Below are 27,846 nucleotides of genomic sequence, written 5' to 3'. Positions count from 1 at the left end.
TTGGCTGCTGGACAGTCTGACGTCGCACGCAGCTCCGGGACGAAAAAGAAAAGTGTTCAGTGGTGCTCACACCGTGTCTCTCTCAGCTCGCACAAAAACGCTGTAAAGTTTTGTCAGTGACGAGAAAACTCATGAAAGAAACCAGGCGACGGATAGCTTTAAAGCTGGACTTGTATTTGTTGTTTTGTTTTTCACTGTAATTGTGTTTTTTTAGAGACTTTAAACTGCTTGGTTTGTAGCGCAAAGTCGCCGCCGGGCTTTCCTCTCATCTCGAAGTTTCCAAGATGAACTTAGATCCGGTGGTCGGGAATTTTTTTGTAAGTAGACACGACAATAACCAAGTATTGAATGTATCCCTTTTTAAAGTGCTAATAATGTGTAAACTATGCTATTAACTTCGGGTGGCTTCTTCTCTTAAGCGCGCTCGCGGCGCTACACGAGCAGTAATTGTTATTAAGCGAATAAAGTTGCTTCAAATTGTCGCGAGGACTTCAGGTGAGGTTTAATAAAATAAATACCCACTGTCTCATTACAGTGACTCTTAAACCACACACACACACACACACACACACATTGACTGTTTTTGGGGAAGCTGGTGCTGTTAACATGAGAGCACAAATCACGACCAGGCCTTTGAACTTGGAGAAGATGAAACAAGCCCGTGCATTGTCCAGTAAGCAACATTGTGTCTGTTGTTTATTTAAAGTGTTTATTTGTGTAGCGAGTATACTAATCTGAAGCTTATTGGCTGCAGTTTCTGGTTTAAAGTACATGTGCTGCATCATTCACTCAGTCTCCCCCAGCCTCAACGTTACAGCCATCTGTGTTGGACATCATGTGGTCATATTGTTCAGACATTCAGCATATGATGGCTCTCTTGGTCTGTCACAGCGGATGTAGCTGGCCCTATAGGCACTATTAATAAGTGCACTGCAGCTACAGCCGGCTGTGGAGTGAACTTTTGCTGCAAGCAAGCTTTAAATCAAATTGTGTGAAGAGTGTGTTGAGAGTCACGGGTTATAGTAACATGTCTGGAGCTGTAATCAGTTTGACCCCAGAAAAGCCAAGAATTCACCTTGCCAGTTAGTCAATTAAAGTCACAAAGCTCTCTCAACAGATTTTCCAGTAACGTTTATTCCACTCACAGACAGAGATGTCTTTTCATTCCTCGCCTGTTGTTTTTTCCATCTGTGTGCAGCACCAAAGCCTGACACTATAAATCCTGTGTGCTCCATGTAAGACCTTAAAGTGAAGCCAATTCATTAAAAGGTGATTTGGATTAATGCTAAATATGTCATACAGTTTTATGCAAGAGAGTTCCCTTTCACATATTTAAGTTTACATTGCAAGTGGGAGATGGGGAAATGGGAAATGAATCAAAGCTACTAATGACTTTTGTGGTTGATAAGGGCAGCGGTGTCGGCCATTAAGCTGCGATGTTGTGGCATTTCATCACATATGCCCACCGTAGCTCTACTACTGCATGTCTTAGTTGTTAAATGTAACATCTGCTGATGAGCCTGGAGCTTTAATGTGTGTTTTCTGCGTTGTGTGATCTGCGTTTTAAGTCACGCAGTGTTCCATTACTGAAATCAGATTTACTTCTACGGGTGGCAAAGTCAATGTTTATCTCTTCTGTAAACCACAGTACATTCTGGAGGCCTGGCCAGCAGGCCTTGTTGCTAAGGGACTATGGGGAAACTTCACTCCCCCACCACCCCCATTCCTCCCTCTCTAAACCCCCCCACACACCCCTTTCAAATTGCTTGAGTACGTGCCTGGGCGTCCAGTAAACTTCCTGTCTAGAGTACACAGATATGCTGATATTAGTGGCATCAATTTACTTCAGAAGAATTGTCATGCCCATGCAAATGTACGCTAGATTGGAATCTGTGATTGCTTACTGTTTGTCTGGGTGTTGGTTCACACAGGAAATATCCCTCCATGTCTCTGTGGACAACACAGACAAGGGCAGGTCTGACTTCTGGGACAAGAGGTCAAAACTGTGTCACAAGGGACGGAGCAGTGGTCAACAAATGGGCCGCTCTAGTAATACTATAACTTCTGCTTATTGCTGTTCTGCTCGGTGACCATGTGAACAGTTATAAAAGAGCCTGTGGCTTAGAGAGGCTGCAATGGGCACTGAATGATGCAATGTAGTGCAACCAAGTCGCTGTCGGACACCAGGTGGTTGTGCTCCTTTTTTTTATGTTTGTCATTTGTTCCCAGTCAGGTATTTATTCTCGAGAGCTGACACCGTGAGGGATGTTTTATTGTTGGTCGATTGATTATTCTGTGGAAGGACCTGCTGTTGCTTTCGTAGCCGGCATCATTCATGTGTATACCTCCCCAGTTATCAAAACCTGCTGACTCACTGAGGGAGTGCCACCTGTTCAGGTGCGCCTCACACGCGTAATGCATACCAACACAGGCGAGTCATAGCTTACCCTTGAATGGCTCTGCTTTTGAGATAAGTGGGGAGAATCTACTAATACACAGATTAGCTTCAGTCTGTTATGTTTTTAGACCCAAATAGCAACGAATTCACACGCAGTGAGATCTACTTTGAGGCCATGTGTGCACACAAGTTTACTATCCTCTTTAAAGGACATTATAGGAATGGATGGACACTGTTTGCCAAAGCTCTTTTCTATTTGTACTCTAACTGTTTTTAAAATGCTCCCTGCGGGGCATACTGTTCTGTTGGAAAGTGTTTCCTTTTTGTATATAGAGGTGTCGTCCCGTCATACCATATTTAAACAAGAGAAACACTGACACACCTGCTTTTCTCCCTAAATGCTACTAAAGCATTTCAGTTGAGCAAAAACAATAATTCAGTAACTCTTCAATTATTTTTGATGAATCATAACTATAAGCCAAAACATGTTGTGCCTGGTCGCAGCTCCTCCCATGGGACGACTTGCTGCGTCATTGTAAACCGAATATCTTTGGGTTTTGGACATTTGGTTTGAGAAAATAACTATTACACAATAATACACAATTTTAGATATTTAATAGACTAAAAGTGCAAATTAATCAATAATGGGTATAATGAGTAGGTTTTATTCTAAAGTATTCTATCCATGTTCAATTTAATTAAGAGAAAACCAAGAAGCAGAAATATTATTTATTTTAATAATTGTTTAAATAGTTTTTCAAGCAAAAATGGCAACTTCTTCTTTTTTGTTATAACTTCTAAAACTGCTTTTTTTTGTGTGTTATGTGACATTTACTGAATGAACTTTAATATCTTTGGGCTTTTTACTGTTGGTCGAACAAAACAAGCAATTAAATGTGAAGGTAGCATCCTGTGAAGTGTTGGCATTTTAAGTTAACTTGATTTTCAAAGCAGTGGGCGATTAACATTCTGCAGATTGAGTAATGACTAAGTCAAGGTACCGTAGACATTTAATGGCACCTCAGATAGAAGTTAATACAGAATCAGAGTGGCTTAAAGCTTGCATCAGCGCTACATCCTCTGACTTCCTGCTCTCCTGGATGAATGAGCAGATTATAACAAGTTTAGAGTCTTAGAACAAACTCAACCTTTGTCCAGAGAATGGAGTTCTGTTTACAAAGACATAAATCCAACATAAATTCCAGCTATTGATGGTCACTTAAGTCCTTGTTGACCTGCTGCAGCAGCCACATATTCCACATTTTTGCTGCGATGTGTTTATAGAGAAGGCTATAAACTGCCGGCACTCTGGACTTTTCTTCTTGCTTTTAACACAAAGACGAGCTTTAACAGAGCCGATTGTCTCCAGAGCGAGCTGATGGATTCCTGCACATACTTTAATCTATTAGTCATCCGTTCACTCCTGGGGTTGTCTTAAGAGTCCCCGCTTCTCTGTGACGTGTCTAATCAGAATTTAAAAGTTAAAAGCCTCCCGCACACGTCTCTAAAATCAAATAGTGCGTTGACATTCAGTTTCAATGAATAATGTCTTATGATGCAAACTGATGTTGTGAGATCAGCAGCCAACCCTCAGAAACCACATGAGAGACCAACTCGACCTCTCAACACAAACAAATTGGAGAATGTGTGTCACGCTGCACCTGCTTACAACTTCTGAACCCTTCGAACTCTCAGTAACCTTCTCCCTTCTATAAATCAAACAATAAGCCCGTTTTCATGTGGTCAACGCGTTCGACATTTCAACATGTGGTCAACGCGTTCGTCATTTTAACAACTTGTGGTTGTCGCTAAAGTAATCAAAACGGTCGTCATCACAGATTCTTTCTCTTTTATCCTCTGATGCGAAGGTGACTATGAGTTCACCTGCTTTTGACACACTGTCACACTCTCTAATCAGTGAAGTATACCTCCTGAGGAAACTCAAGAATTTGTGTCGTGGAGCTGCAGCTTCCCTGAGTTATAAATATCCAGCGGATATGTTGTGGGTCCAATCAGGTGCTGGGCCTGCGCTGAGGCAGGCTGCTGTGGAGGGAACAGTTTGGAGCTGAACCCTGCATGAAGCCTCTGTATTGTCTCGAGCTTCCTGTGCTCCCTGAGAGGAGGGGGCCGCCGCTTTTCACACGCTCCCACACATATGTATGCTTGCTTGTGGTACTGTATGTGTGTGTGCACTTTTCTTTTGTGCTTTAACAATGCAGTTTTCACACTGTGAGCACTTTCTTGTCTAACTGCTTTTAAATTGACACGGCAGTTCATTTCATATCATTCCGCTTCATAATGATGAATGTATCTGAGCTCGGCTGAACTCTGGCTTTATTTACAGCGCCGTAGCAAGTGTCACACTTCTTTCTCTTGACATACACTGGGTCGTACATTTCTTTATCATCAAAGACAGGATGTCAGCGTAATTCATCACTCAAGGAAAGTTGTGCATGCTCACCCCCCTCCCCCCCCCCACTGTCTCCAGGCTATGCCAGGCTTTATATGTGAAGCAAAGAGCTTTCACTGTCCTATCAAGGTCAGCCTTGAGGGATTTGAATTGTAAAAGAGACGAACGGTTACTGGAAACACTGGAGTACATATTGCCTAAATAAAATTAAAAGTTTAATTTAGGAAGTAGAAGTATTTCATCTCTCCTTTTTTAAATGATAAGTTGACGTATGTCAGTTAAATTAGATTTAGTTTAAAAGACAATTGCCAACCTAATATTGGACATTAGTTTTCACTGATGCACTAATGATATTATAGGAGACATCTGCTGCAGGACAGTGCAGTTATGTTTGGTATTTTGCTGACAGTGACGGTACAAACTAGGACAAGACAATTGAGCAGTTAAGGTTAGGTAAGGGTGAATACCATGATTTATATCAACCCGTGCACATTTCTGGCTTTAAAAAGATGAATAACTGCAATGGAGCACCAACGATTAGTGGATTGACATACAAATAATGAACTATTTTGATTAAGTAATCCTTTTTTCAAGTAAAGATCCTACACATTCTCTGGTTTCGGCTTCTCAAATGTGAGTTTCGGCTGCTTTTCTTTGATAGAAATTGGACTAACTGTGCAACACAGCTACTTAGCTGAGCTTTTTATTCAACAGACGAGATGATCACAGTGTTTAAACGCTACATCAATTGTGCTTCTAAACCGTGGCAGCTGTAATGCCGACAGTGTAAGCTCCTCTGTTATGAGATGGGGGTGGATGTTTCTCTTTCCTGTGGTTGTGGGAGGCCGTGGTGTTTGATAAAGATTGAGCTGTTTTAAGGTCAGAGGAAGACGCAAGCCGCTGACATTTTGAACTGAGTTTTATACGTTTCGTATTTTAAGTTATGACAGCTGTGGTTGCTCCAACCTCCAGCCTTTTCACGTGATTCACGTCGTTAAATATCATGAGTAGTAATATGGAAAGAAAGAAAGTAGTGCTGGATGGTTGATAATCAGGTAGTTCACATGGTCGTTGAGCCTCCAGCTGCTGACCATCTATAATCTGATGAAGTGATTAAATTGTCTTCAGATTAACAAATCACTGTGAAGTTTAGGTTTCACTCAAAAACACTGGATGACATGGATTGCATTAACTACAAAGTTACAACTCTTAATTGGTTTTCTATGGACTGCATAGAAGTAAGCTGAGCAAAGTCATGTGTGTGTATTATGAGGTTTGTTTTTTCTGTAAACATAAAAATACCTGGCACTTACTCATAGCAATATGTCGAGAGCTCTTTCCCTCTTCGTCATGCATATCGTAACAATCACAAATATCCTGTTATTGTCCCGTGAAGAATTGGCTAATAAGAAAAGCATGATATGGAGCGTCAGGTCGCCTTACAGGAGATATAATGAGGTGCATCATGTTGTTCCTTCCACTTGGCTATGATTTAAATCATCGGTTCAAAATGAAACAACCCTTAGTTTATATTTATATATGTGTGTGTGTGCAAGAGTTTGTTTCTTTATCTGCCCTTTATTTCTTTCTTTATTTGTTTATAATTGCTCTCACTATGATTCCCTCAGGGATATGGAGTGATCACAGCTCTCTAAATGGCCCATTGATAACCCAGGTCAGCTGAAAGGATGTCCTGTCATTTAGTCACAAATGAATTCTCATTGCGTACATGGCCTGTGTGGTTTTTGTGCCATGGCAAATTGGAAGAACCCAGGGTGTTTAGAGGAAGTGGAAGGAAGCTACTGTTGTCTGATAAACATTTTATTGTAACTTTTTTTTATTAGTTTAACTTGCATTCGCACACGCATAGTACTAACCTTTCATATAAACAGGCTGGAAGCATGACAATAGGACACTGTTGTACCAAATAATGTGCAGCTAAGCCCACTCATTGTACAGGATGAAAGCCTGAAGTGGACTGAACCACTTCAGCCTGTGGTTGGACCGTTTCCACGGATTGTGGGTTTGGAGGGTTTTCGACTCTGAGGTTATGGTCACTCCGGTCTTCCTCCGTGCTTAGTTATGGGGGTAAAACAAAGCCACATTGTGGCTGCACATAGTGTTTATGTATACAGTCTGCGTTTATGTCCATTTAGTTTGACAGCCTCGGGACATTAGTGTGGACACATGTTGATGCCGTTCGTTTTTCTTGTCAGAAAGCAGGCTGTGTTTGAGAAATACCGCACAGTGGGATTCCCTTCACTGGAATCACTGTGTTTATAACAAAATGTTGTTTTAGATTCTCACATTATTACACAGAGAAGGGATTATGCGCTGGTATTTCTCTGCGATCCTGTGTCAAATATTGTTTAGTTGCCCGAAAACAAATCCAAACATAAACGGGTTCAAGCTTCTTTCATGTGAGAATTTTCTGCTTTTTCCGGTTTTAAATAATTGTAAACTGAATTTTCAGAATAAAGCAAGATATTTGAAGACGTGACCTTGGAAATAGTGATTTATTTTCACTTTCTTTATGTTTTAAAGACCAAACGATTCATCAATTATTATTATCATTGTCAATCTATTTACTAGATAATAATAATAATCGGTAGATGCAGCCCTGCTTGTCTGTTACTGTATAAAATGCTACTGGATCCTCTGTGTTGCAAACCTTAACGGCTGAGCGTACCAGGTTAGCTTGAGGGTGGCTGCACCTGGGAGTGTTTTGCATCACACGCCCTAGAATGAACAAAGACTGGAAATGATGTCATGTCTATGCTGTCGATGCATCTTCACCGTCAAACTATCACCTGAGTGTTAACTTTCGACTGGCCAGAGGGATTCATTAGCTACTAACTGCTAGATAAATAAGCTTTTGGACATTCAGTGCAACTTCACGTTTGTCTTCTGCTTTGTAGACGTGTAGGATTACCTTTTTAGTGAAGCTCATTCTTTCCTCTGTTGTCTTTTTTCCCCATCTTTTCTTTCCACTGTGTGTCCGTGCACATGCGCTTTCTCTCTCTTGCCTTTTCACACGGCCTTCTACTCTTTCCTTAAGTCCATGTCTCTACATCCCCCACCCTGCAGTCATACACATAGTGTATTCAAGTCTAAATACTCACCCTGTGACATGCAAGCTGTTAGTCCTCCCCTCTCATTTTATTGCCCTCCTCTTTCCTTCTCTCTTCTGCCCCCCCCCCCCCCTCCCTCCCCCCCTCCCCAGAATGTTTGGATAGATCTAAATGGTGTGATTGTGACTGCTCTGCCGGCCGTCTGCCCCTCCACGTCTGCCTCTCAGCGTCTTTGGAAAGTCTGACGTGAGCAGAGGGAGAGGAAGAAGGCAGAGAGAGAGAGGGAGAGGGGAAAGTTCTTTTGAACAACAAGGCATGGCGTCCCTCCAGAGAGCCAAGTCTAGCGTCAGGAGTCTTTCTCCGCTCCAGCCTGTCCCTCTTTCTCTACCTCTGTTCATCTCTTCTCAGCTTTATCCCTCTCATTCTCCCACACTGTCTTTTTAGACAACCTATTCCCTGCAGAACATCCCATCTTTAACAAATCTGTCTACAATTTCATACTTTGAATCGACCCTGCTCCTCCTCTTTCTCCCTCTCAACCTGGCCTCTCCACCCTAACCTGTTCCTTTCTCTTCTGGTCTCGTAGAGGTTGAGAGGTAAGGGGTGGGGGGGGGTTGTCGCACAGGAGAGACAAAACCTCCAAATGTAGGCCTCTCCTTTTACCCAGGAGGTGTCCCATTGCGTTTGAGGCGCTTCATGGCAGTGTCACATGTCGTGGCATTCAAAGAGCCGGGGTTTAAGAATGTGGGTCATTTGAAGTAGAGGCACTAAAGTGTGTTGTTTGCCAATGAATGGGGCCTTCTCACATTGACATGATGAAAAGCGTGTGAATAAACACCATAGCCTGGGGGCCACACTAAAGTGTTCGGCTGTATTATCCTCAGTACCCCACCTATACAAGCCTGTTATTATCTAGCACATGAATGGATTTCAGGAATCACATTCGATATGGGTACTGTGCTGGTGTTAGCCGAGATACCTTATCAACCCCTTTCTGTTACACCCACAGTAGAGTCTTTTTAAACCCCTTCCTACAAAAGAAGATAATAGAATAATTAAGTTTGGCTGCATGTAGTTAGTGTATAGCTCTGTATCACGGTTGTTTTGCCTCCAGTTCTGACCAGCTGGACGTCTCCCTTAATTTCTTTCCCACGGCAGATGTTCAGATCAGATGGTTCAAATTAAGTTGCAGATTGCTCACACAAGGTTTCCTATGGAGATAGACTCTCCTCTTTACTGTCCTTCACCTCATGGGTTTTCAGTAGGCGTATAGTGTGTGTGTGTGTGTGGACACACAGAACTAATGCAAAGCCTTTGTCTTTCCCCCTTCTCTTCCTGTCTCCTGCCCTTTTTTCCCAGACTTTGATGATTCAGGTGTTTGTGGCAACGCTCCTCACCGGGCTGGTTTGTCACGCAGCAGAACCTCCAGCATCTCAGTGGTCCAGCGACAAATCCAAAAACCTCACCCTTCATCAACACAGAGTATGCGTTGAGAATGAGCAGTACCTCCATCAGGGATTCTGCTGCCTCAATTGCCAGGCTGGTAAGGAGAACCACATTATGTAGAATATACAGTAGGCTGCACAGCTCCAGTTACTTACAACCAAACATATGAGGAATGTGGGCCTGTGAATGTGGCTTCATCCTGAAACTCTCTCCCATCAACAGATTGCATTGTTTCCTGTATTCTCAAACAAGAACTGTCAGTCGACAGTCAGAATGCCATTTTGTGTGAAAGAACTTGAGTCAAATGTCAAACCCATAACCTCAACTGTATCCCAAATGAGTTTTGCAAATATTCTCTGCATGCTCTGGAAAGAATGCATGATGGCCAGGAGCAACTGCTCCAGATCAGAGTGAAGCACAAAGTGAAGGGAAAAGTGTAAAATATGCAGTGGAGTTATTTTTAAGTCCCAAGTTGCTTCCAACATATTTAGCTAAGATGCAATTTATGCGTGCGTGTTCTCGCTGATTGAATTACTTCATTTGCAATTCTATGAAAAACTTTTATTTGATCAAGTCTTGTTTTAGGTTTTAGTTCACTTTCAACTTTATAAAGTAATGCTTCATTTAGTAAAACACATGCCCCTTCATCAAATTACACGTGCACGGACATTTAAGTGCCAGAAGGATTTACAGGGTTACTTTTATCAGTTTGACTGAGAAGACCTTCAGGGGCCTGCACATCTACAGATGGTTCAGCAAGAGCTCTTGCAAATCAACTTGGTGTCTAATATCTGAAATCAGCAGTGTGCACAAAGAAAGAGACAAAAGAGCGACATTTAATAGATATTAACTGATGAAACATTACAATGATACAAAACCAGAGGCCTCTGTGACCACCTAATGGTGTGCAATGTTAACTATTTGCTTCTTATGTCAGTATGAGCTTTTACATAATAGTGTAGGGAAGGATTTGCACCGTTCTCACTATCACAAGTCAGTTTAGCGTCACAATTATTCTGCTGTTGTTTTAAGGTGATAACGTTGCTTTAACTCAGTCACACCCCGTATATATAATATTGTTTTATTTGCAGGAACCTTTGTGCAGAAGGGATGTGAACGAGACCAAGATTATGGGACTTGTCTTTCCTGCGAGCACGGACAGACGTTCACGGAGCACTCCAACGGGATGAACCGCTGTTTGCCCTGCATTCACTGCCGCTCAGGTAACCACGTTGTCTGCATCTTGACGTGCATTTCATTGTCAGTAGGAAGAATGAAATTATGTAATAGTTTTAAAGCTTATAATTTAACATTTTATCGATTTTCTTTAGCCGATTTAATTGTTTAAATTGAATATAAAACATTTCTATTTAATTATTGTTTACCAGTTTATGTGGAAGACTATGAAAGACGTTTATTATAATGGGACCGCTGCCCTGTAAACATGTGTTTATGGACATCTACAGGAAGTAGAAAGTAAGCTCCCAGATTGTTAATAAATAATAACATTTATTAAATAACACTGACTTGCCATTTAATCCCTAAATCCCTTCTGCAATGCAAGTGTGTCAAATATATAGTTTGGGAACGTTTCTACCTTTTTAGTTTGTGCCCCCGCCTTTCACAGCCACTCATGAAAATGTGATCTTATGATGTTACGCAGAGTAGTAGGGCAGGTCTTTGTGGTTTTGTTTCGTGGGCTGAATGTGACCATGTTACCCGTCTCTGGAGATTTGCTTGTGTGTCTGTCTTACCTGGCTGCTCTGGGTGTGGCTGTGTCTCATTGTCTCCCACACTGGGGCGTCTTTGTGTCCAATGAAAGGCTGGAGCTACAGAAAAGAGACTACGGTTACATAGGATGTGTTTTGTGCTCATTCTTTGCAGTTTTAAGATAGAGCTTTGTTTGTTTTGCTCTAGTTTTAACTTATTTACGACCGTGTTATAATTAATAGGAACGCGGCAAAAAGAAATGTCCCTCGCTACGGACTACTTGCACTTAAAATGAATCGATCTGTTGGGTAATATCGCACTTTGACAAGGCTGCAGGTGATTGATTGAATCATTCATGGCACCAGTTTAAGTTTAAGCCGTGGTTCTGCATGTGATCTCTCAAAAACAATGTTTTCACTTGTGAAAGTAAACTTGGATTTAATTCACAACATGGTATTATTGAGGTCAACTTCAGCTATTCAGATTGGGCTGAACACACACTTCAATCTGACTTTGTGCCCCGCCGCCAACACACAGACGTATGCAGAGCAGCTGCCAATTCAATAAGAATAACACAATCAAGAGATTCTGTTGTGTTTCCCAAAAACACCAGCTGCCTGACTGCGAGCTGAGTGACTTGTTGCCACTTCTGAGTGTTTTTTAAAAACATTTTCTGATGGAGGTTTGGCTTTAACCTGAGATGTGTTTAAAGCTTAGGTATGCAGTTTATTGTTGGCGTCAATACAAAGATTACATAAAAACCTTTTTTAGCATATTGTAATTCAATGAAGTGTGTGTGCATACACCCAGGCTCGTCTGGTGGGCGGGGCTTAGGACAGAGAGAGGACGGCTGTATTTTTGTGTCCATGTCCAATGTACAAATGTGCTTCTTTAGCGCAGCATGAAGAAGAGTGTGAAATGGCTCCACTGCCAATAAAACGCACAACAACAAAACTTGATTTCTAGCTTGATCTGATTAACTAAATGGCAAACAAATGTGACACACTTGAGCAGATTAAATCACCGAACAATGTCTGTTATAAGGCTTTGTTCGAGTTAGACACATTTTTCTTCTGCACGGAGCTTTTCTTCTTGTTTTTTTAAATCAAAAGCATAATTGTGAGAAACTTCACATGAACATTCTTAGCATTTTCATTTTATGAGACACATTTTCATAGTTAATCGTTTTTTGTTTTTTTTTTCAAAATATTTATGTGTTCTACGACCACTAAGAAATGAAAGTGCGCCGCGGGGCTGAGCGTTTAACAGCCGTGCAATTAATGAGATTGTCCCCGAGAGTGTCCACGCGGCCCCTAAAGAAATTGTTTTCTATGGGAAATTCGTCATTAAATTGTGTTATATCATTGCACCATTAAAATTCTAACAATCAAACTCACTGTCCCAATAACTTGGCAGAAGTAGCAGTTAAGGATTGCTCTGGGAAACGCCGTAGCGTTAGTGTATACAGTGAGACACTCGGCAGCTCAGAAAACAAGAACACTGACAGAAGGCAAAGACAGAGTTCCCGATCATGTTCCTAGAGTACGCACTACGACACAGTTAATAGTGATTCCCTTTGCAACTTCTGATAATACTAAAAGATGTCAGCTGAATATATAGAACATAGATTTGGAACTGTGTTCTTGCTTGGTGACAAATCCCCGCTCACTATATGTGTTTATATTCATCCAATCCAAGTTGTTGCTATGAGCCATCAAGTCGTTCCATATATAGTCTTGCATAGCATAGCAGCTGTGTATATCTACAGGCCCGTTCTACCCAGCTACAGTTAGGTCACTGTAAGCATTGCATTGATGGTCACATATATAATTAATGACGGGGGCAGATGCAAAGACTTCAGATGGATTGAGAGGACGCACACTTAACTCTCTCGCTGGCCGGGATCAGTGCTCTGTTTAATACTCGCATGTACGGACAGATGAAGACAATAAAATACACATTTTCTCAGCTCATAAAAAGCACTGCTGATGAAGGTGACAAAGTGTAGATGACTAATTGTGGACTTTGTATCCCGGGAAAAGTGTTGCCTGTGGAAAGGTTGACTCAACATGTGTCCACGTATGTACAGGTGAATCCGGTCATAACTGTGCGCCAGAAATGAAAAACGGTTATTTAAGCTTACACAATAGTGAAAGCTTAAATAAAAAGGAATGAAGTGAGACACAAATGTTGGCATGTTGCACCCAAAGCACCAAACGCTGCACTTTCCCCCTAATTGGTGAGCACGGACATCACATTTCTGTGAAAGGTTATCCTTTGGAGGTGGACTGCTGGTTTGTTATTAATTGTGATCGTATCTTAAAGGCCAGGCTTACTGTCTTCTCAGGTCTGAATTTAATAAATAAATGCCAGATTCTACACTCCTCGTTATCCTGTTAAATGAGGCACGTTGTATCAAAGAGGAAGACTTAATTGAAAAATGACCACATGATTGGTTAAGGCGTACAAATGACCTGAGAAGTCTGCCAAGTTCTCTCTGGTTCAACACGTGTTCACAGGTTTATTATGAGTCTACATGTTAGATCACAAGATGCCAACGCTTTAATGTAGATCTCATCTATTTCATTTGACTTGGTGTGTGTCTCTTATCATTGTCATGAACTCGGCCATGTCTTCATCTTTCTCTCGACTTCACGATCCACAGATGAGATTCAAACTGCATCCTGCACCACGACCACAGGCATCATGTGCCAGTGCAAACCAGGTACCTTCTGTGTCCCAGATCAGGCCTGCGAAGTCTGCAAGCGCTGTGCCAAGTAAGTATCACCCAGTATGCATGTCTTTCTTAGGATAATGAACTCTTTAGGACCCACTGCATTGTTTAGTTTCCATCAAAGCAGAATAACAATCAGCAGGGCTCTTGGTTTGTTACTGTCACTGCAAATACTTGTTTTTCTACCAAATGACAGGTGTAAATCAGGGGAGGAGGAGGTGAAGAAGTGCACCCCGTTTTCTAACACCAAGTGTCGAAAACGCGACCCGTCCCCCACGGTAACTTCTGCAGTCCTTCCCACACCGACCCCTGCTTCTCCAGCAGACATTGGTAACTTCCCTGTTTCATGCTAACCCTTCTGCTTAACATTGTCTGTTGTTTTAAACTGAATTCTACATCTTCACCCATGTGTTCTCTTCCCTTCCTACAGTTACTCCTGTTTGCATCTTCCTGCTCATCATCTGCTTCATCATTGCGCTGGTTGTGGTGTTCGTATTCAAGCAGCGTTCCTGTGAAGTGCCATGTGAGTCGACACTGTGCGCTGGAACCTTTGCAAAGCTGGTTTTCTCATTTAAGGATGTATTCCTAATGCTGCTTGTCTGCTTTGAAACAGGTTCAAAGAGCCATTGTGAGTCCAGTGAAATTGTGAAGATTCCTATTGTAAGTTATTGTTTTGGTTTGTTTTCGAAGGCTTCATAATATTAGTGGTTATTGTGCGGGTTTTTTTATTTTAAATCCTCCTCTTTTTTTCCCCCCGGTCAGGACGAGAGTGGAGGCACAGCAGAGGAGCGGCAGAACGATCAGAACGCAGGTCTGGAGGGGGAAGAGTCCCGGCCAGAGTCCCGGCCCCTGCTGCAGGAGACCCAGGCTGGGATGACTAAAGCCTCTCAGCCCCTGGAGGACGAGGACAGAGGACTAGGAGACAGTTTGCCCAACACCACTAGTTCGTCTCAAACTAGCCTGTCGGCCCTGCCCACTGCAGCTTCCTCTGGTAACACCCCAAATACCCCACACCAGAGCCCCACCGCCATCAGACCGTCATCTGCAGACATGGTGAGGGGAACTGTAGGATTAGAAAACGATCAGAAATAACTCTTCATTTGCAAATGGGAATCACCTGTGGCACCGTCTCATATATTTCTAATGTTGCAGGATGATCCTCTGCAGCATCGCTTGGTGCCACTACAAGGTAAGAGTCCAGAGAGCTGTCCTCCCCACTGATGTGTTTTCAATGCAGCGATTTGAACTAAAAGGCAGCTGCACACAGAAAGCAGCGCCGTTTCTTTTACAGTCCATGTCATTCCAGAAGGAAGTCAAACAAACAGGATCTCCTCCACATCTCACATTATCTGGTGGATAGATTAATAATCTCATGACAGTCAGGCCGTATCTGAGCCTTCCGGGGGTTGGAACATGCGGCCTTTCCTGCTGTTATTTTTTTCTCATGCTAAATTAAAGAGGACATGGTTTAACAGAGTTGTTTAATCTTCCATTACAATTGCATGTATGCAAACCCCTGTAAGGAAAATGTACTGAGATGTCCTGGTTGTTGCCGTGTAGGAACAATGTACACACTGTGTCCGAGCAATAATCAGCGCGTGAGGTCTTAAAGCGTTTAGTTTGAGAGTTGGTGTTAACAATCCATTCTGTAAGAGAACTGTGTAAGCCGCTAACAATCTATCTATTCATCTTTCCAAGGGTCAGAAAAATCCCTAAAGAAGAGCTTTGACTTGTTCGACGAGTACCTGGATGTGCGGATCCATAACAAGTTCTTCCGAATGATCGGAGTCAACGACAACCACATTCGGATTTCGGAGAACGGAGCTGGCGACAAAGTGTATGAACTGCTGAAGAACTGGATGCAGAGGCAGGGACTAAAAGCCGACATCAACGACCTGTTGGAGGCTTTGCTAAGTATGGACCAGCGCCGCTCGGCGGAGAGCATCGCCTCTGCAGCCCTGACGAAAGGCTACTACAAGCACGCAGACACGCCCTGAAAGCTGAAGTGACGGGGGACTGCAACTGAAGTAAACACAAAGTACTTAATACAAGAAGAAACTCAAAAGCACATGTCGGTGGACATTGTGTCTCACGAACAGGCTTACCTCTTTGTGGCCGACCAGCCACGTATTCAAAAGCCAGTAGTTTTAAAAAGAAAAAACACAAAAAGGGGAAGGTCGAGCCGTATTTATCAGAGCTCTGGAGATGTCGACTACTTGCCAAATGCGGAGGTGTAATAATGAAAATGAAGAATACGTTTTGTGGTCAAATTTAACATCGTTACTACCAACCATGAAGATGTTCCAACCATGAGCAGATCATGAAGGTGTCAGCTTCCACGGGCAGAAACGGCCGCGTGTTTTAGGCTCTATTGAAGCAACATGCGTCTAAATACTGAAAGCTTCCAAGTCTCTGGGCGTGTCACTCGTCTGCTCCACAGATCACACCGCCTGGAGACGAGGATATACACTGGTTAGTAGGAGTGGCATTAGCTATGTCACTAATACTTGTGCCTCTTTGATGCACTGACCTCTGGCACATGTAGGATTTAAAACTACAAATAATGCTACACTTGTTGTTTTTATAGATTTAGGCTAATCTGAAACCATAGGTAACAGATCAGGAACGTTTCCCCCACTAGAGGTGGGAAAATGTGTCAATTTGCAGCCTTACAAAGGATCAATTTTACCTCTTCAATGCCATTTTATAATCTAAATGTATTTAGTTATCAAGATTTTATTATGTTAATAGAGCATAGGGATTCAAAAACGTCATTGTGTTCAATCAAGTCACATTGGAGGAATGTTTTCCGTCTCTGTCGTCCGGTCTTTGACATGCTCAGTGTTACGACACGCACGACTTTTTAGAAGGAATTCTTTTCAAAAGCTGTTTCCATTGGAACGGCTTCATATAGTTTTAGTCAAACGTTTCCATGTAACTTGGAGAACTTCAAAGGTCGTGTTATTTATTGACATATTTATTTTAATGAATAATAATTAACGTTCATTATTTATACCACGACCCTGGAAAACGAGCACGCACACGCATCTGTGTCGTGGTGACGTTTTTAGCTTCAGGGCAACAATGACTGACATCAAACGTGTTCAAATGTTGTGTTTTTGAAAGTTGAGTTAAAGTGTGTTCAGTGCAGCACCCTGGTCCACACTGTCTGAGTCAACGCTACGTGTGTTTCTGCACAAGAGACCACAGCAGCGTGCGGAAGCCTTCGTGATGCTACACGCACAACGTGTCATTGCAAAATGGAGTTGAGTTGACATCTTAGAAAAATGACGATTGACCGCTCTAGTGAACAAATAGTCCCTCTGTACGTGGCGGCGGTGACATGGGATGCAGACGCCGGTTTGTTTGTTTGGTTAGACTGAGACAAAATGAAGGAAACAAAAAAAAAAAGAAGAAGCTCAAATTGATTTCCCTAATTCTGTCGCTTGTACATACAAATGTCCAGAGAGCATCGGAGCCTCACAAAGTGTATAAATATGCAGCTCTATTAACAAACCCAAATGAATATAGTGCGGTATGAAGTTATTAAGTACAGGAAAGCCGTCGGCACAGTAGTCGGCTGGTGACATTTTAAACTAGGTTTTGCCCATTTTTCTGCAGTCTCTTATGTATAAAGGAAAGAGTTACAGAGTTCTATATTATTGCTGAACAGGGATGCTACAGTGCTGGCACTGCCATCTATTGACAGACAATGAAAATACAGCCAGCAACAATTTCTAGGGATCCTCCAGTAAACACCTTCCTCTCACTTAACACTTCAACTTCTTTTTAAATCCTCTCTCACTCTGTGGCAGTGAGTGTGAGTGTGAGTGTGTGTGTGTGTGTCCTTTTCTTTATTTTATAATTGTTTTTACTTTGACATATTTCATTGCAGGTCCTAAACTGTTTAATTGATTTCCTTTTTACTTTTGTAAAAACGTCCCTTAGTTATTGTTTGCTTGTCCTGGATTTCAGATATAAATTATGCAAATACTTCAAAGCTGTTTTTATGTCAATTTCAAATAAATGTTTTGTACAGATATTGTGTCTTTGGATTGTTTGAAATGACATATTGCCGACACATTTCCCAGGGTTGTGCACATCAGACATTAATATTGTATTGATTTAGCAAAAAGTGTGTTTCCTAGTATGAATTTGAGCCTGTGCAAGACTTTATGTTTATATTACGTGCCGTTCAAGATGGTAACAAAATGAATTTGTCAAAACAAATCAGAAGTATATAAATATAATTTATAGGATAGAGAGTTTGGACTGTATGTGTGTGTGTTTAATGATGATCAGGACTGAACCTATTCCAGGGGAGAAAATGTGTCCCAAGTGTGTATTCATACCAATAAGCTTTAACTAATACAACAAATATCACTGAGACAAATGATGAGTTTACTCTCTTGTAGTGTCTTGGTAAGTGCCTCGTGGCGGCTGGTGCTTAGAAACAAGAACACAGACGCAGTGAGACAGCAAATCATATTAAGTTCTGTATTACTGAAACGTCCTCGTTAAGGGACGAATAAAGGATTATCTTATTTCATCCTAAATGTTAGACCGTTACCTTTTTACTACACTGAGTTAAACTGGTACTTTTTACTGTATTTAGTGCAGCAATCACATTAATACAAGTACTTAATGTCTCCTCTCTATTTGAAATGTCTTGAGGACAGTTGAGCATTAAACTAAGTTGCGTTACATTACAGTTTATTTAGCCGACGCTTTTGTCCAAAGCGACACAATAAGTGTAAACAATCAAGAGGATACAACTCCGAACAGCAAGAATCTAACGAGTACACCAGCTTCAAAATAAGAGAAACACAAGTGCAACATACAGAAACAATAGAATACAAATTCAACTATTAGCTTCAAATAAGCCAAACCAATATAAGTGCAACATACAAAGAACTGTTTTTGTTTTTCCTTTCATTCGCCGAGATGCAGTCGTGAGTTTTCACAGGAGGGTTTAGTTTGAGGGGAATCTGTGTCCCACTCGTAGCGAGGGAGCAGCGAGCCGATTGGCCGATGCAGAGCGAAGTGAACGTGCTGGGGTGTCTGGTTCGAACCACGGCCTGCATGTAGGAAGGGGCTGATCCATTCACAGCACGGTAGGCCAGCACCAGAGTCTGGAAGCAGATTTGGGTCGCCACTGGTAGCCAGTGAAGGGAGAGGAGGAGCGGTGCATTGTGGGAGAACTTGGGTTAATGACCAGTCGGGCTGTTGCATTCTGGATGATCTGCAGAGGTCGAATGGCACATGCAGGCAGTCCAACGAGGAGGGAGTTGCAGTAGTCAAGGCGTGAGATGACTAGAGCCTGGACAAGAACCTGCGTCAAGAACCTTTCTCGCCGTCTTTGTGCTAAGCTAAGCTAATTGGTTGCTAGCTGTAGCCTGACACTTAACGGACAGATATGAGACTGCGATCCATCTTCTCATCCAACACTAAGTGTATTTCCCAAAATGCCGAAACATTCCTTTCATTTGACCCCAGTTTTCATATAAATCTGGTGTAGCAACTTTACTTGTTTGTTGATTGTTTGTAGAAGTTTTCCAAATGTAAACCTTTGGAACATTCTGAACTTCTTTTCTTTCCGTCTCCTGTTTGTTCCAGTTCGTGCTTCAGCCTCTGTGCCTTCGTGAAGTGTGTTTGCATCTGCTCATCCTGAGGCCTGAGAAGCACTTTTCAGTCAAAACTTGTATATTCCCAGTTATATATTTCATAAATCTGGGCTCCGATTCTTGGCTCATTGTTGTCCTTGGGGGTCTCCGTACTTGGCAGTCTGTCGGACTTGTGTGTGCTGCTTTGATTGAATACTTCTGTACTAGATATTTGCTCTTTTAAATCCATGTTCACTGTAGCTGTCTCTGCTGTCTGCTCTGCTTTTGCATTTCTCTTTAAATCCTTTGTGAGGAAGGTGAAGGTATGATTCTTCTACACACACTTTCCTCTTGTTAAGTATGATTTATGCCCATATTTTCACGAGGTGCACTAATAGTCTGATTATCTTCTGTCTCTCTGACCTGTTCCTCAGTGTGTACAGACACTGTGCTTACTTCAGCTGCACTTTCTGCTGGTTTTATTTATATTCTCTCTGTTTTATCGAACGCATTCATTTCTAATGAAAACAGGCTTTCATTCAAGCTCTCTTGTTCAATAATAAAGTTCTCCTTTACAACGTTAGTCATGGGTTTGTGGGGGAGGGGGGGGGGGGGTCATCCAGTTCCTTCGTATTTACTGTTTTCCACCCAGTGTCTCTGTTCAGAATAATATTTCTTTCCAATGATGGTTCTGTTTGTGTCTGTAAGGAATAACACGGCGAGGACTTCCACCTCAGTAAGCATTTGTTTGTGATCAACATCATTATTATCTTTTTTTACGTGCAGCTTGTAGGATGCATGCTAATATTTCCTGGTTTCCTGCTGTAGTATTTGCATGTGATGCTTCTGTTTCACTTTCTCCCTCTGGGTGTCGAAACTTTGCTTGTTGTGTTTTTATCTCCCCCATTGAAATACTCATACTTCATTATCATCCTGAGAAGCCTTTATCTAGTTCTGAGGTCTATTTATGGATTGTTTATTCTCTCTGGATACCAACAGAAGTCGCCTCTCAACATAAAATCCATCAACATCCTACACACTGGATGCAGCTTTCAAAGGATGTTGCTTCTGACCACTTTTTTGCAAGTTCAAGTTCAAATGTTCATTTTCTCTTTATCTCTAATTGTGATATATCTGAGGTTTTCCTTGAAGACAGCTTGGAAAACGTCATGTTGACTGACGTGTCCGTTATAGTTCCTGAGAACTTTAATGTCCATCACTCGTCTTATTTGTGGTTGTGCAATCTGCTCTTTGGATATGTTCATTGCTGATCTAATTTCACCCTCTTTAAAACCACAGGAAATAATCACAGTTGTAGCATCACAGTGTGTCTTTGTCAGCACTTTCTGCACTTCAACAATGATGGCGGGTGCTCAGCTCTTAGGATTTCTCCAGTAAGAAAGCCATGTCCATGTAGGCTCTGAATCAGGAGGATCTTTTACTTTATCCATAGCAATACGACTGGTTCCACTAATAACATGAAAGGCTGGAACACTTTTTTATCTTTCCATGAAGGAGAGAAACGACTTGGAGTGTCAGGAGAGAGAGAGAGAGAAAGAGCACTCACAGCAGACAAATGCACGAGCCATGGCATGAAAACAACAATTTCAAGAACACTACTTCATTCATGTAAACCTTTTAGCTACGCTAGCTGCACGGCTCCAAGGATAGCAATGTCATCCATCACTTTGAGTCCAGACTGGAATGTCTCAACAACTATTAGATGGACTTTTCATCTGGCGCCATCATCAGGTCAAAGTTTTAGTTCCTATAACACCTTGGTTTGTGACCACTCGCACGTTAGCATTGCTATTGTGAGTGTGTCGGCATGCTAACGTTAGCATTTAGCTTAAAGCACTGGCTTAAAGAGCTGCTAGCTACATGGCTGTACACTTGTTTCTAAGGCAAGGAGTGACATTTTAAAACTTTGAATGTTTCTTCTCCTTCTTTTGTGTGTCTCTCTCCGTGTTCAGCTTTTACTTGAATGGCAGGTGGTTCCCTCTTCACACTATTCAACCACACACACACACACACACTGTGGAGCACGTAGCATTCACTTATATCTGGGTATAATAGTAGGGAGAGTGGGGTAAGATGATCCGATTTTTACTTAAGTTGCCCTCAAGGCAAGGGAAAATGAGATTGAGTTCAATGAAAAACATCTACCCATGTTCTAGTGGCTCAACTTGCCCCAGCATAGGGGTAAGATGATCCAAGTCTTGGGGACTTGATATATCAATTGAAATCTGATCATATTTATTTTTTTAAATAGCCTCTTTTAAAATAGTAATTTAATTATACAAATGTTCCTCTTCCAAATAGCCTTATTTAACATTTTATTGTTTGAAACGACAGCCAGCATAGCTTTGAGAAGCAAAGAAACACTTTAACAGAATTATGTAAATGAAGGAGTTTAAATCTGCTGGCATCAATTCTTGTATAATAAAATGAAATAAGAAAATACAAGTTATTTCCTCCAGTAGTTTCTCTTGTAATTATACATTTCGTTAAACAGTTCACAGTTTTGTGAGAACAAAGCATCTCTTTTAAGAACACTGCACAATGAAAAAGGAGTGTTACATTTTCCACTCGTTAAGGTTGCATGGAAATATGAGTTGTTGCTCTCTCCTCGCAGTTCCTCCAACCTTCTGGGTTTGAAGTAGCTTTTTCAATGCGAGGAAAACAATCCCTCGTCACTTTCCTTGAACGCAAAGGTGGTCGAATGCACACCCTACCTGCTAAACCCTTCTCTCTCCAGTTGTTAGGGATGTTGTGTCTTTCTGCCAGCTCACCGCATTTCTTTGGAGTAAGGCCATGGATCTGCTCAGCTAGCTTTTTGATGTGGTCTGCAAGATCCTTCTCTACCTCCACTGTGAAGACCCTCTTTGCTTCTGCTGCTCCTGTGTACCCAACAGATTTTACTCCCTTCCTTTTTATCAACCTCCAGAGTTGACCTGTCAATATTTCTCCCTTTTGCCACTGATCAGATGGATTTTCCACCCTTGACATCACTGGCTGCTCTCTCCATCTCTCCAAGGGGTGTTGAGCCCCAGTTGGCTTTCCTCTTGTAGATTCTTGGCGTGATAGCTTTTCTAAAAATGTTTAACATATGATAGACCTCTATATACTCTAGTTTTCATTTTTACTAATCTTCTTGGTAGAATTCTTCGGTCTCCAAGTCTTCAAGGTCTTTTTATGAAAGGGAGTTTCAAGGTAAAGTTTCTCTTTCCAAGACAAACACTTTAGTTGGAAACTAATCTCTCTTCTCTCTCTCTCCATAAATATTCTGAACAGGTGCAAAAACATGCTGCATGCTTAGATATTCTTATTATCAACAGTGTTAAATTAGTGCAGAAAATAAACCTGCTTGAGATTGTTTGTGTTATCAGCTTCATGCTTTTAGGTAGTTGTAATTCTGAGGATGCTTGACTGTGACAGTCCCACCTGTTATGCTGTTAATTCATGCACATGCCAGCAGAACAGAGAAATTGCAATAAGGAAAATAAATAAATAATGTGCTCACAGAAGATATGGGAAATAATGTCAATGGTTGTGATCATAACTCAGTACATCATCAGGGAATGCAACATAGGGACGAAGTCATTTAGTTAGTACAGAAGTATACATTACATACATAATTCATATCGATTATGATTGAAATAAGCATACATATATATTCCTGATTGAAACTGCATTCATGATCAGCACGGACTGTGTGTCCGCAGGGCTGTTAGTGCTGCACAGCAACATAAACACAGGTTCTCTGGAAACACATGCATTGATGTTTAGCTTGGGTCTGAAGTATGTCCAGTCCTCGGGGAGTCATCTGAAGCAGTTTTCTGCAGGAAATCCAACTGTAGTTATCCGTGACCCCGTCTCCGAGGGGCCAGAGACAAGCAGGGACACAAGCAGCAGCCCCAGCCTCATTGAGCCGAGAACGAGTGCTGGAAGGCAGCGTGAACCCAACAGTGACTCTCTTATCTTCCTTTGAATATGCAAACAATGCAGCAAGTAACAGTAACAGGCCTGTTGTATCTAACAAGGTGTTGAAAATGACAACAGATCCAACAATGAATTGATCCAAATAACAAGTGTTTTCTATTTAACCAAAGGCCAAATGATATCGTATTCCTCTGTGACACAGAGCGTCATTGTTGCGTCAACACTATAAACTATCTGTTCCTTCACTTTTAATGAACATATGCTCTGTAGTTTATTTTGAGTGGATCCCACATGCACCGTCCTGCTCCCAGAAGTTCTCACTCCATAAGTGTCACATTGCTTACATCATCAACAGAGCATTATCACCTTTCCTCTGGTGTAAGCAGCAGGTAGCAATTCCTTCTGTTTTGTTCACCGTTCTGTGTTAAATACTAATTTGTGTGTGTGTGTGTGTGTGTGTGTGTGTGTGTGTGTGTGTGTATGTGTTTTCTTGTAAGTAGAGAAGAAAGGCAAACAAAACTAATTATTAACAATGAAATATATGCAGCAATGTCTTCTTCATTTCCGTTCATGCTCGTTTATTGTGAAGCATCATTGTCAAAGATAACAAAACATGATATGGTCGTGTTTCTTTTCCATAAAGAGACAGAGGAAGAACACTTTTCTTGTATAACTTGTATAAATTCACATACAAAATGTTCTTGCCGACATAATGAAGAAAACACAATAACATAAACATATGAATCTATCAAATGCATGTTGCAATGCACATACTGTATGTGAAACAACATCCATAATGTCACATTGTGAGACAAGTCATGGTCAAAATAATAAACATTTATTTATTTTGTTTTATTTGTCACATACTCATTTAATATGCAAGTAAAATGCAGAGTTAAAAAAACAGATTATAAAAAATAAAAAACGATTTAATTGTGAAAAAGTGTATTTTGGGCTGGAGTTGTATAATATGTCCACAAATGTGAATCCTGCTTATGAGAAATATCCATGTTTATTTTTAAATTACAGCCTCAAGCGAGACCTGCAATCCAGACAGGATGAGTCACTTCAGAGGTAACTAAACTGGGAATATTAACAACGCTCCGTGCCAGCAAAAGGAACATTTGAGAGTTCATCACAGATAAGCCTCTGAAAATGGACGCCTTCATCACCTCCCAGTCAGGAGGCGACGTGAAGATCCTGTCTGTGCTTCCTGGAGATAAAATGTTCCTCTTCAGGAAAGACACAGATTGCATCCGTGTGCTGGCCTCTCAGGCTCAGCAAGAAGCAAATAACTTTCTGTCCGCCTTCGTGGACGATGAAAAGCATGAAAAGTTTTGTTCCAAAAAGACTTTGCTGCTCTACGATGTGTGGAACACCTTTGTTCATGTGTTCATTGTTCTCTGCTAAAGTAGAAGATTGCATTATGTTGCCGTCACAAGCAGGTCTGAATTAACTTGTTGATTTATTTATTTCTCTCTCGATGCCTCCAATTAAAACGTCTGCTCAGCTTCACGCTCCTCCTGCCTCTCCTTTTGTCCTTACAAAGTAAAACGCAGTTACACATTCATCCGGAGTCACTCTCCTTGCGTGACTGTCCCTCTCTGATCATCTGCTTTAGTCCAGATCTCACGATAGTTGCTAAACAGTGAAGGCTTTATTCTTACAGATCGGCTGCTAAATTAGATGACATGCTCGGAGGTCTCCATCAGCCACATGGTTGTTTTGAAAAAGAGAAATTGCTTAATCACACCTTACAAAACAATGCTTGTGATGCAGCATGGTGTAGGTCTGATGGAAAAAAACATTTCATCTACTGTATAAATTATTGTCACGATAAATAAATCAACGCATAAATCATTTTAAAAGGACAGTTTTGGAAGCATTACTTTACTTCTATGGCATGTCTTTACTGTTACAGGCAGGTTGCTTTGTGATAAATATCCAGAGTACACACAGCAGATACAGGGACAAACATATCCGACTGAAAAGCGCGTTCCAGCAATTGATCTAGTTTTTGTTTGGAATTGTAAAATCATTTCTCATAAATGTCTCAGCCGAAATGATTTGTCAGTGCGGCTGGCTGAGCCTGCAGGTAATGTCTGTCAGTGAAACGGATTAAACCTTGTGGATTTTGTTATTGTTATAATTAGACATCATAATACCCAGAAGACTGAGATGAATCTACGCAGACATTGAACTCATTAAATTATTCACTGGATGAGTGCATCAACTAAATCATTTGACGGTTAAATGTAAGTGAAAATACTTTTATACTGAAATGACAATAGCAAGCCGTTATTCGAGACTTTAAATGAAAAGCAGAAGAGAGCAAATTAGTAATAAGACAAATGCGCTGCTTACGTGATTTATTACTCAACTGTGTGTGTGTGTGTGTGTGTGTGTGTGTGTGTGTGTGTGTGTGTGTGTGTGTGTGTGCGCAGCGGCTGTTCATCTGGAAGCAGAAGACACACACCTGGAAGCTGGTGCATGCTGGTCTGATGCTGCTGGCTCTGCTTCTGTCCGTTCCTGCGCATGTGTGCCGGGTTTGACTTCCATAGAGGCTTCCACATCCCTGACCTGTAGTCTCTGCACAGCTGCTCGGGCGTCTGCACTGTGCTAATGTTTACATTGCAGGTAGGGAGGGATATGAGGTGGTTATTAATTAAACACTGAATCATTCCCTTCTTGCAGTTTCACCGTGCTGCTCTTGGTCCGGCTGGCTTCTTGCTTCCTGGTTCTCTGCTGTGATTCACCCCTGAAACATTTTCATATCTGGATGGGAAAAGCAATCTTGATCCTCAGTCTGACGTCCTGCATCATTGGTATCAATGACTGCTCCTTACTCTGCAAGTGCTCCGACAGCTGGAAACACATCGTTTCTTCAGGAAAATAACCCAAATCGCAAGCAATCTCACACAACATTATAACAAAAGCATGATTCTGGAGTTGTTGCTCTATAAATCAAGATGCCAAATGTGAAACCATGCAAGAAATGTAACCTCCTAACTTAATTTCTCTCTCTGCTGTAGTAATGGAAGTGTTTGTGGACCTTACAGCTCACTGTCTGTGGAAGCAAAGTCTGCAAATTCCCTCGACATTCTCATTTTGGCTTTTGGCTTGATTGTCTTTGGCATCCTGTTCCAAAACAAATGTCAGCGTCAGATGAAATTGAAAGTGTTTATGTGAGTATGGATGTCTAACAATGATGTGAATGACATGTTACTACAGTGTATTTAAGTGTTTGCTGTAGTTGTAGCTGTAAACATGTCACCGCGACAGAAAATGTTGTTTTGTTTCACTGATATTCATTCATATCAAATTGTACTTCAAGTTTTAATTAATCTTTTTAAGTATTTCAACTCTCAATTGCGGGCACATCCTGTTGTGCACAGGTGTTCAATCAACATCATGAAAACTGCACTGATAAACATGTTCACAAGATGTAAGAACTTTGTTTTTAATGTTGTTGGAAGTGCCAGTATTCCTAGAATTCTTGTTTGCCATATTCAAGTTGTTCGATTGTTCTTCTTCATATCTTTTATTTAATGTATTCTTCCCTAGCAATCTTGTTCAGGAGATTCTTCAGCAGTTTTTGCAACAACAAAGCAGTGAAAGAAGCAATACTCTCAGATTTTGCTGAGATCAAACACCATATGGCCCTCTCCTGCCGAGCTTTCTGGATCCTGATTTGATTATTTTTGGATGAAGCTAAGTGGGGGATTTCAATTTATCTGATTGATTAATTAGGTAATATAATGACTTGTAATTTTATTAACAACGTTTCGGCTTTTAAGAGTTTTATTAGTGTGATTTTGGCTGTCATTATAAATAATACAAGTCCCTTCTGTTATTAAACTGCTAAACTAAAGCTGCAGTGTTGTTATTGCCTGATGTATTACATGGTCTTACCACTAGAGGTCAGCGTAAGCACCACTAACTCTTCAGGATAAAGCACAATGTAGATTCAGAAAATAAAGCAGTGACAACTTAAATTCCAACAATAAGGACAGTTATATAATATGTATGGGAGAATCATCTTTTAGCTGACATATTTTAAGCTCTTCACTATTGTCACTTTACCTTTAAAGAGTCACTTTACACCAATACAATTTCTACTTACTGTTTTACAATTGTTTACACCTGTTTATATATATATATATATATATATATATATATATATATATATATATATATATATAATATTTATTACTTCTCATAATGCATATAGCCTACATTTACTAAATTCCTGTTTACATTCAGTTTATTCATTTGCAATACTGTCTGCCCCAATTGATATGTTGTTTATATTTTAGCTCTATGTTTTACTTGCATAATTTTCTTTATGGATATGTAATGAACATTGTTTGAGGCGTAAGATTTTTATTGCCAACGAACGCTGCTCTGTAATTATTGTAACATGATAAGAAGAAGATATTTTCAATTTGAACTTGATATGAGACAATGCATTTTACATTGTTGCTCACAAGCTCACTTTCTATGTTGTCATTATTTAATAAATGGTGTACACA

The 27,846-nt window shown here is 41.0% G+C and overlaps 1 protein-coding gene across 1 annotated transcript; it reads left to right on the top strand.

Annotated features, from left to right (window-relative positions):
* Positions 1–8: 8 nt before the first annotated feature.
* On the top strand, positions 9–17,811 carry LOC115017084 (tumor necrosis factor receptor superfamily member 10B-like). Its single transcript, XM_029445288.1, has 10 exons — positions 9–317; positions 9,239–9,422; positions 10,417–10,548; positions 13,701–13,812; positions 13,966–14,099; positions 14,200–14,292; positions 14,383–14,429; positions 14,532–14,822; positions 14,922–14,958; positions 15,468–17,811. The coding sequence occupies exons 1-10, from the start codon at positions 285–287 to the stop codon at positions 15,764–15,766; spliced, it is 1,362 nt and encodes a 453-aa protein (XP_029301148.1). The 5' UTR covers positions 9–284; the 3' UTR covers positions 15,767–17,811.
* Positions 17,812–27,846: the final 10,035 nt, after the last annotated feature.

The sequence above is a fragment of the Cottoperca gobio genome, chromosome 12 (genome assembly GCF_900634415.1).
Source record: "Cottoperca gobio chromosome 12, fCotGob3.1, whole genome shotgun sequence".
In the NCBI taxonomy this organism is placed as follows: domain Eukaryota; kingdom Metazoa; phylum Chordata; class Actinopteri; order Perciformes; family Bovichtidae; genus Cottoperca; species Cottoperca gobio.
Note: the sequence above shows the minus strand (reverse complement) of the source record. Positions and strands in the feature narration are given on the sequence as shown.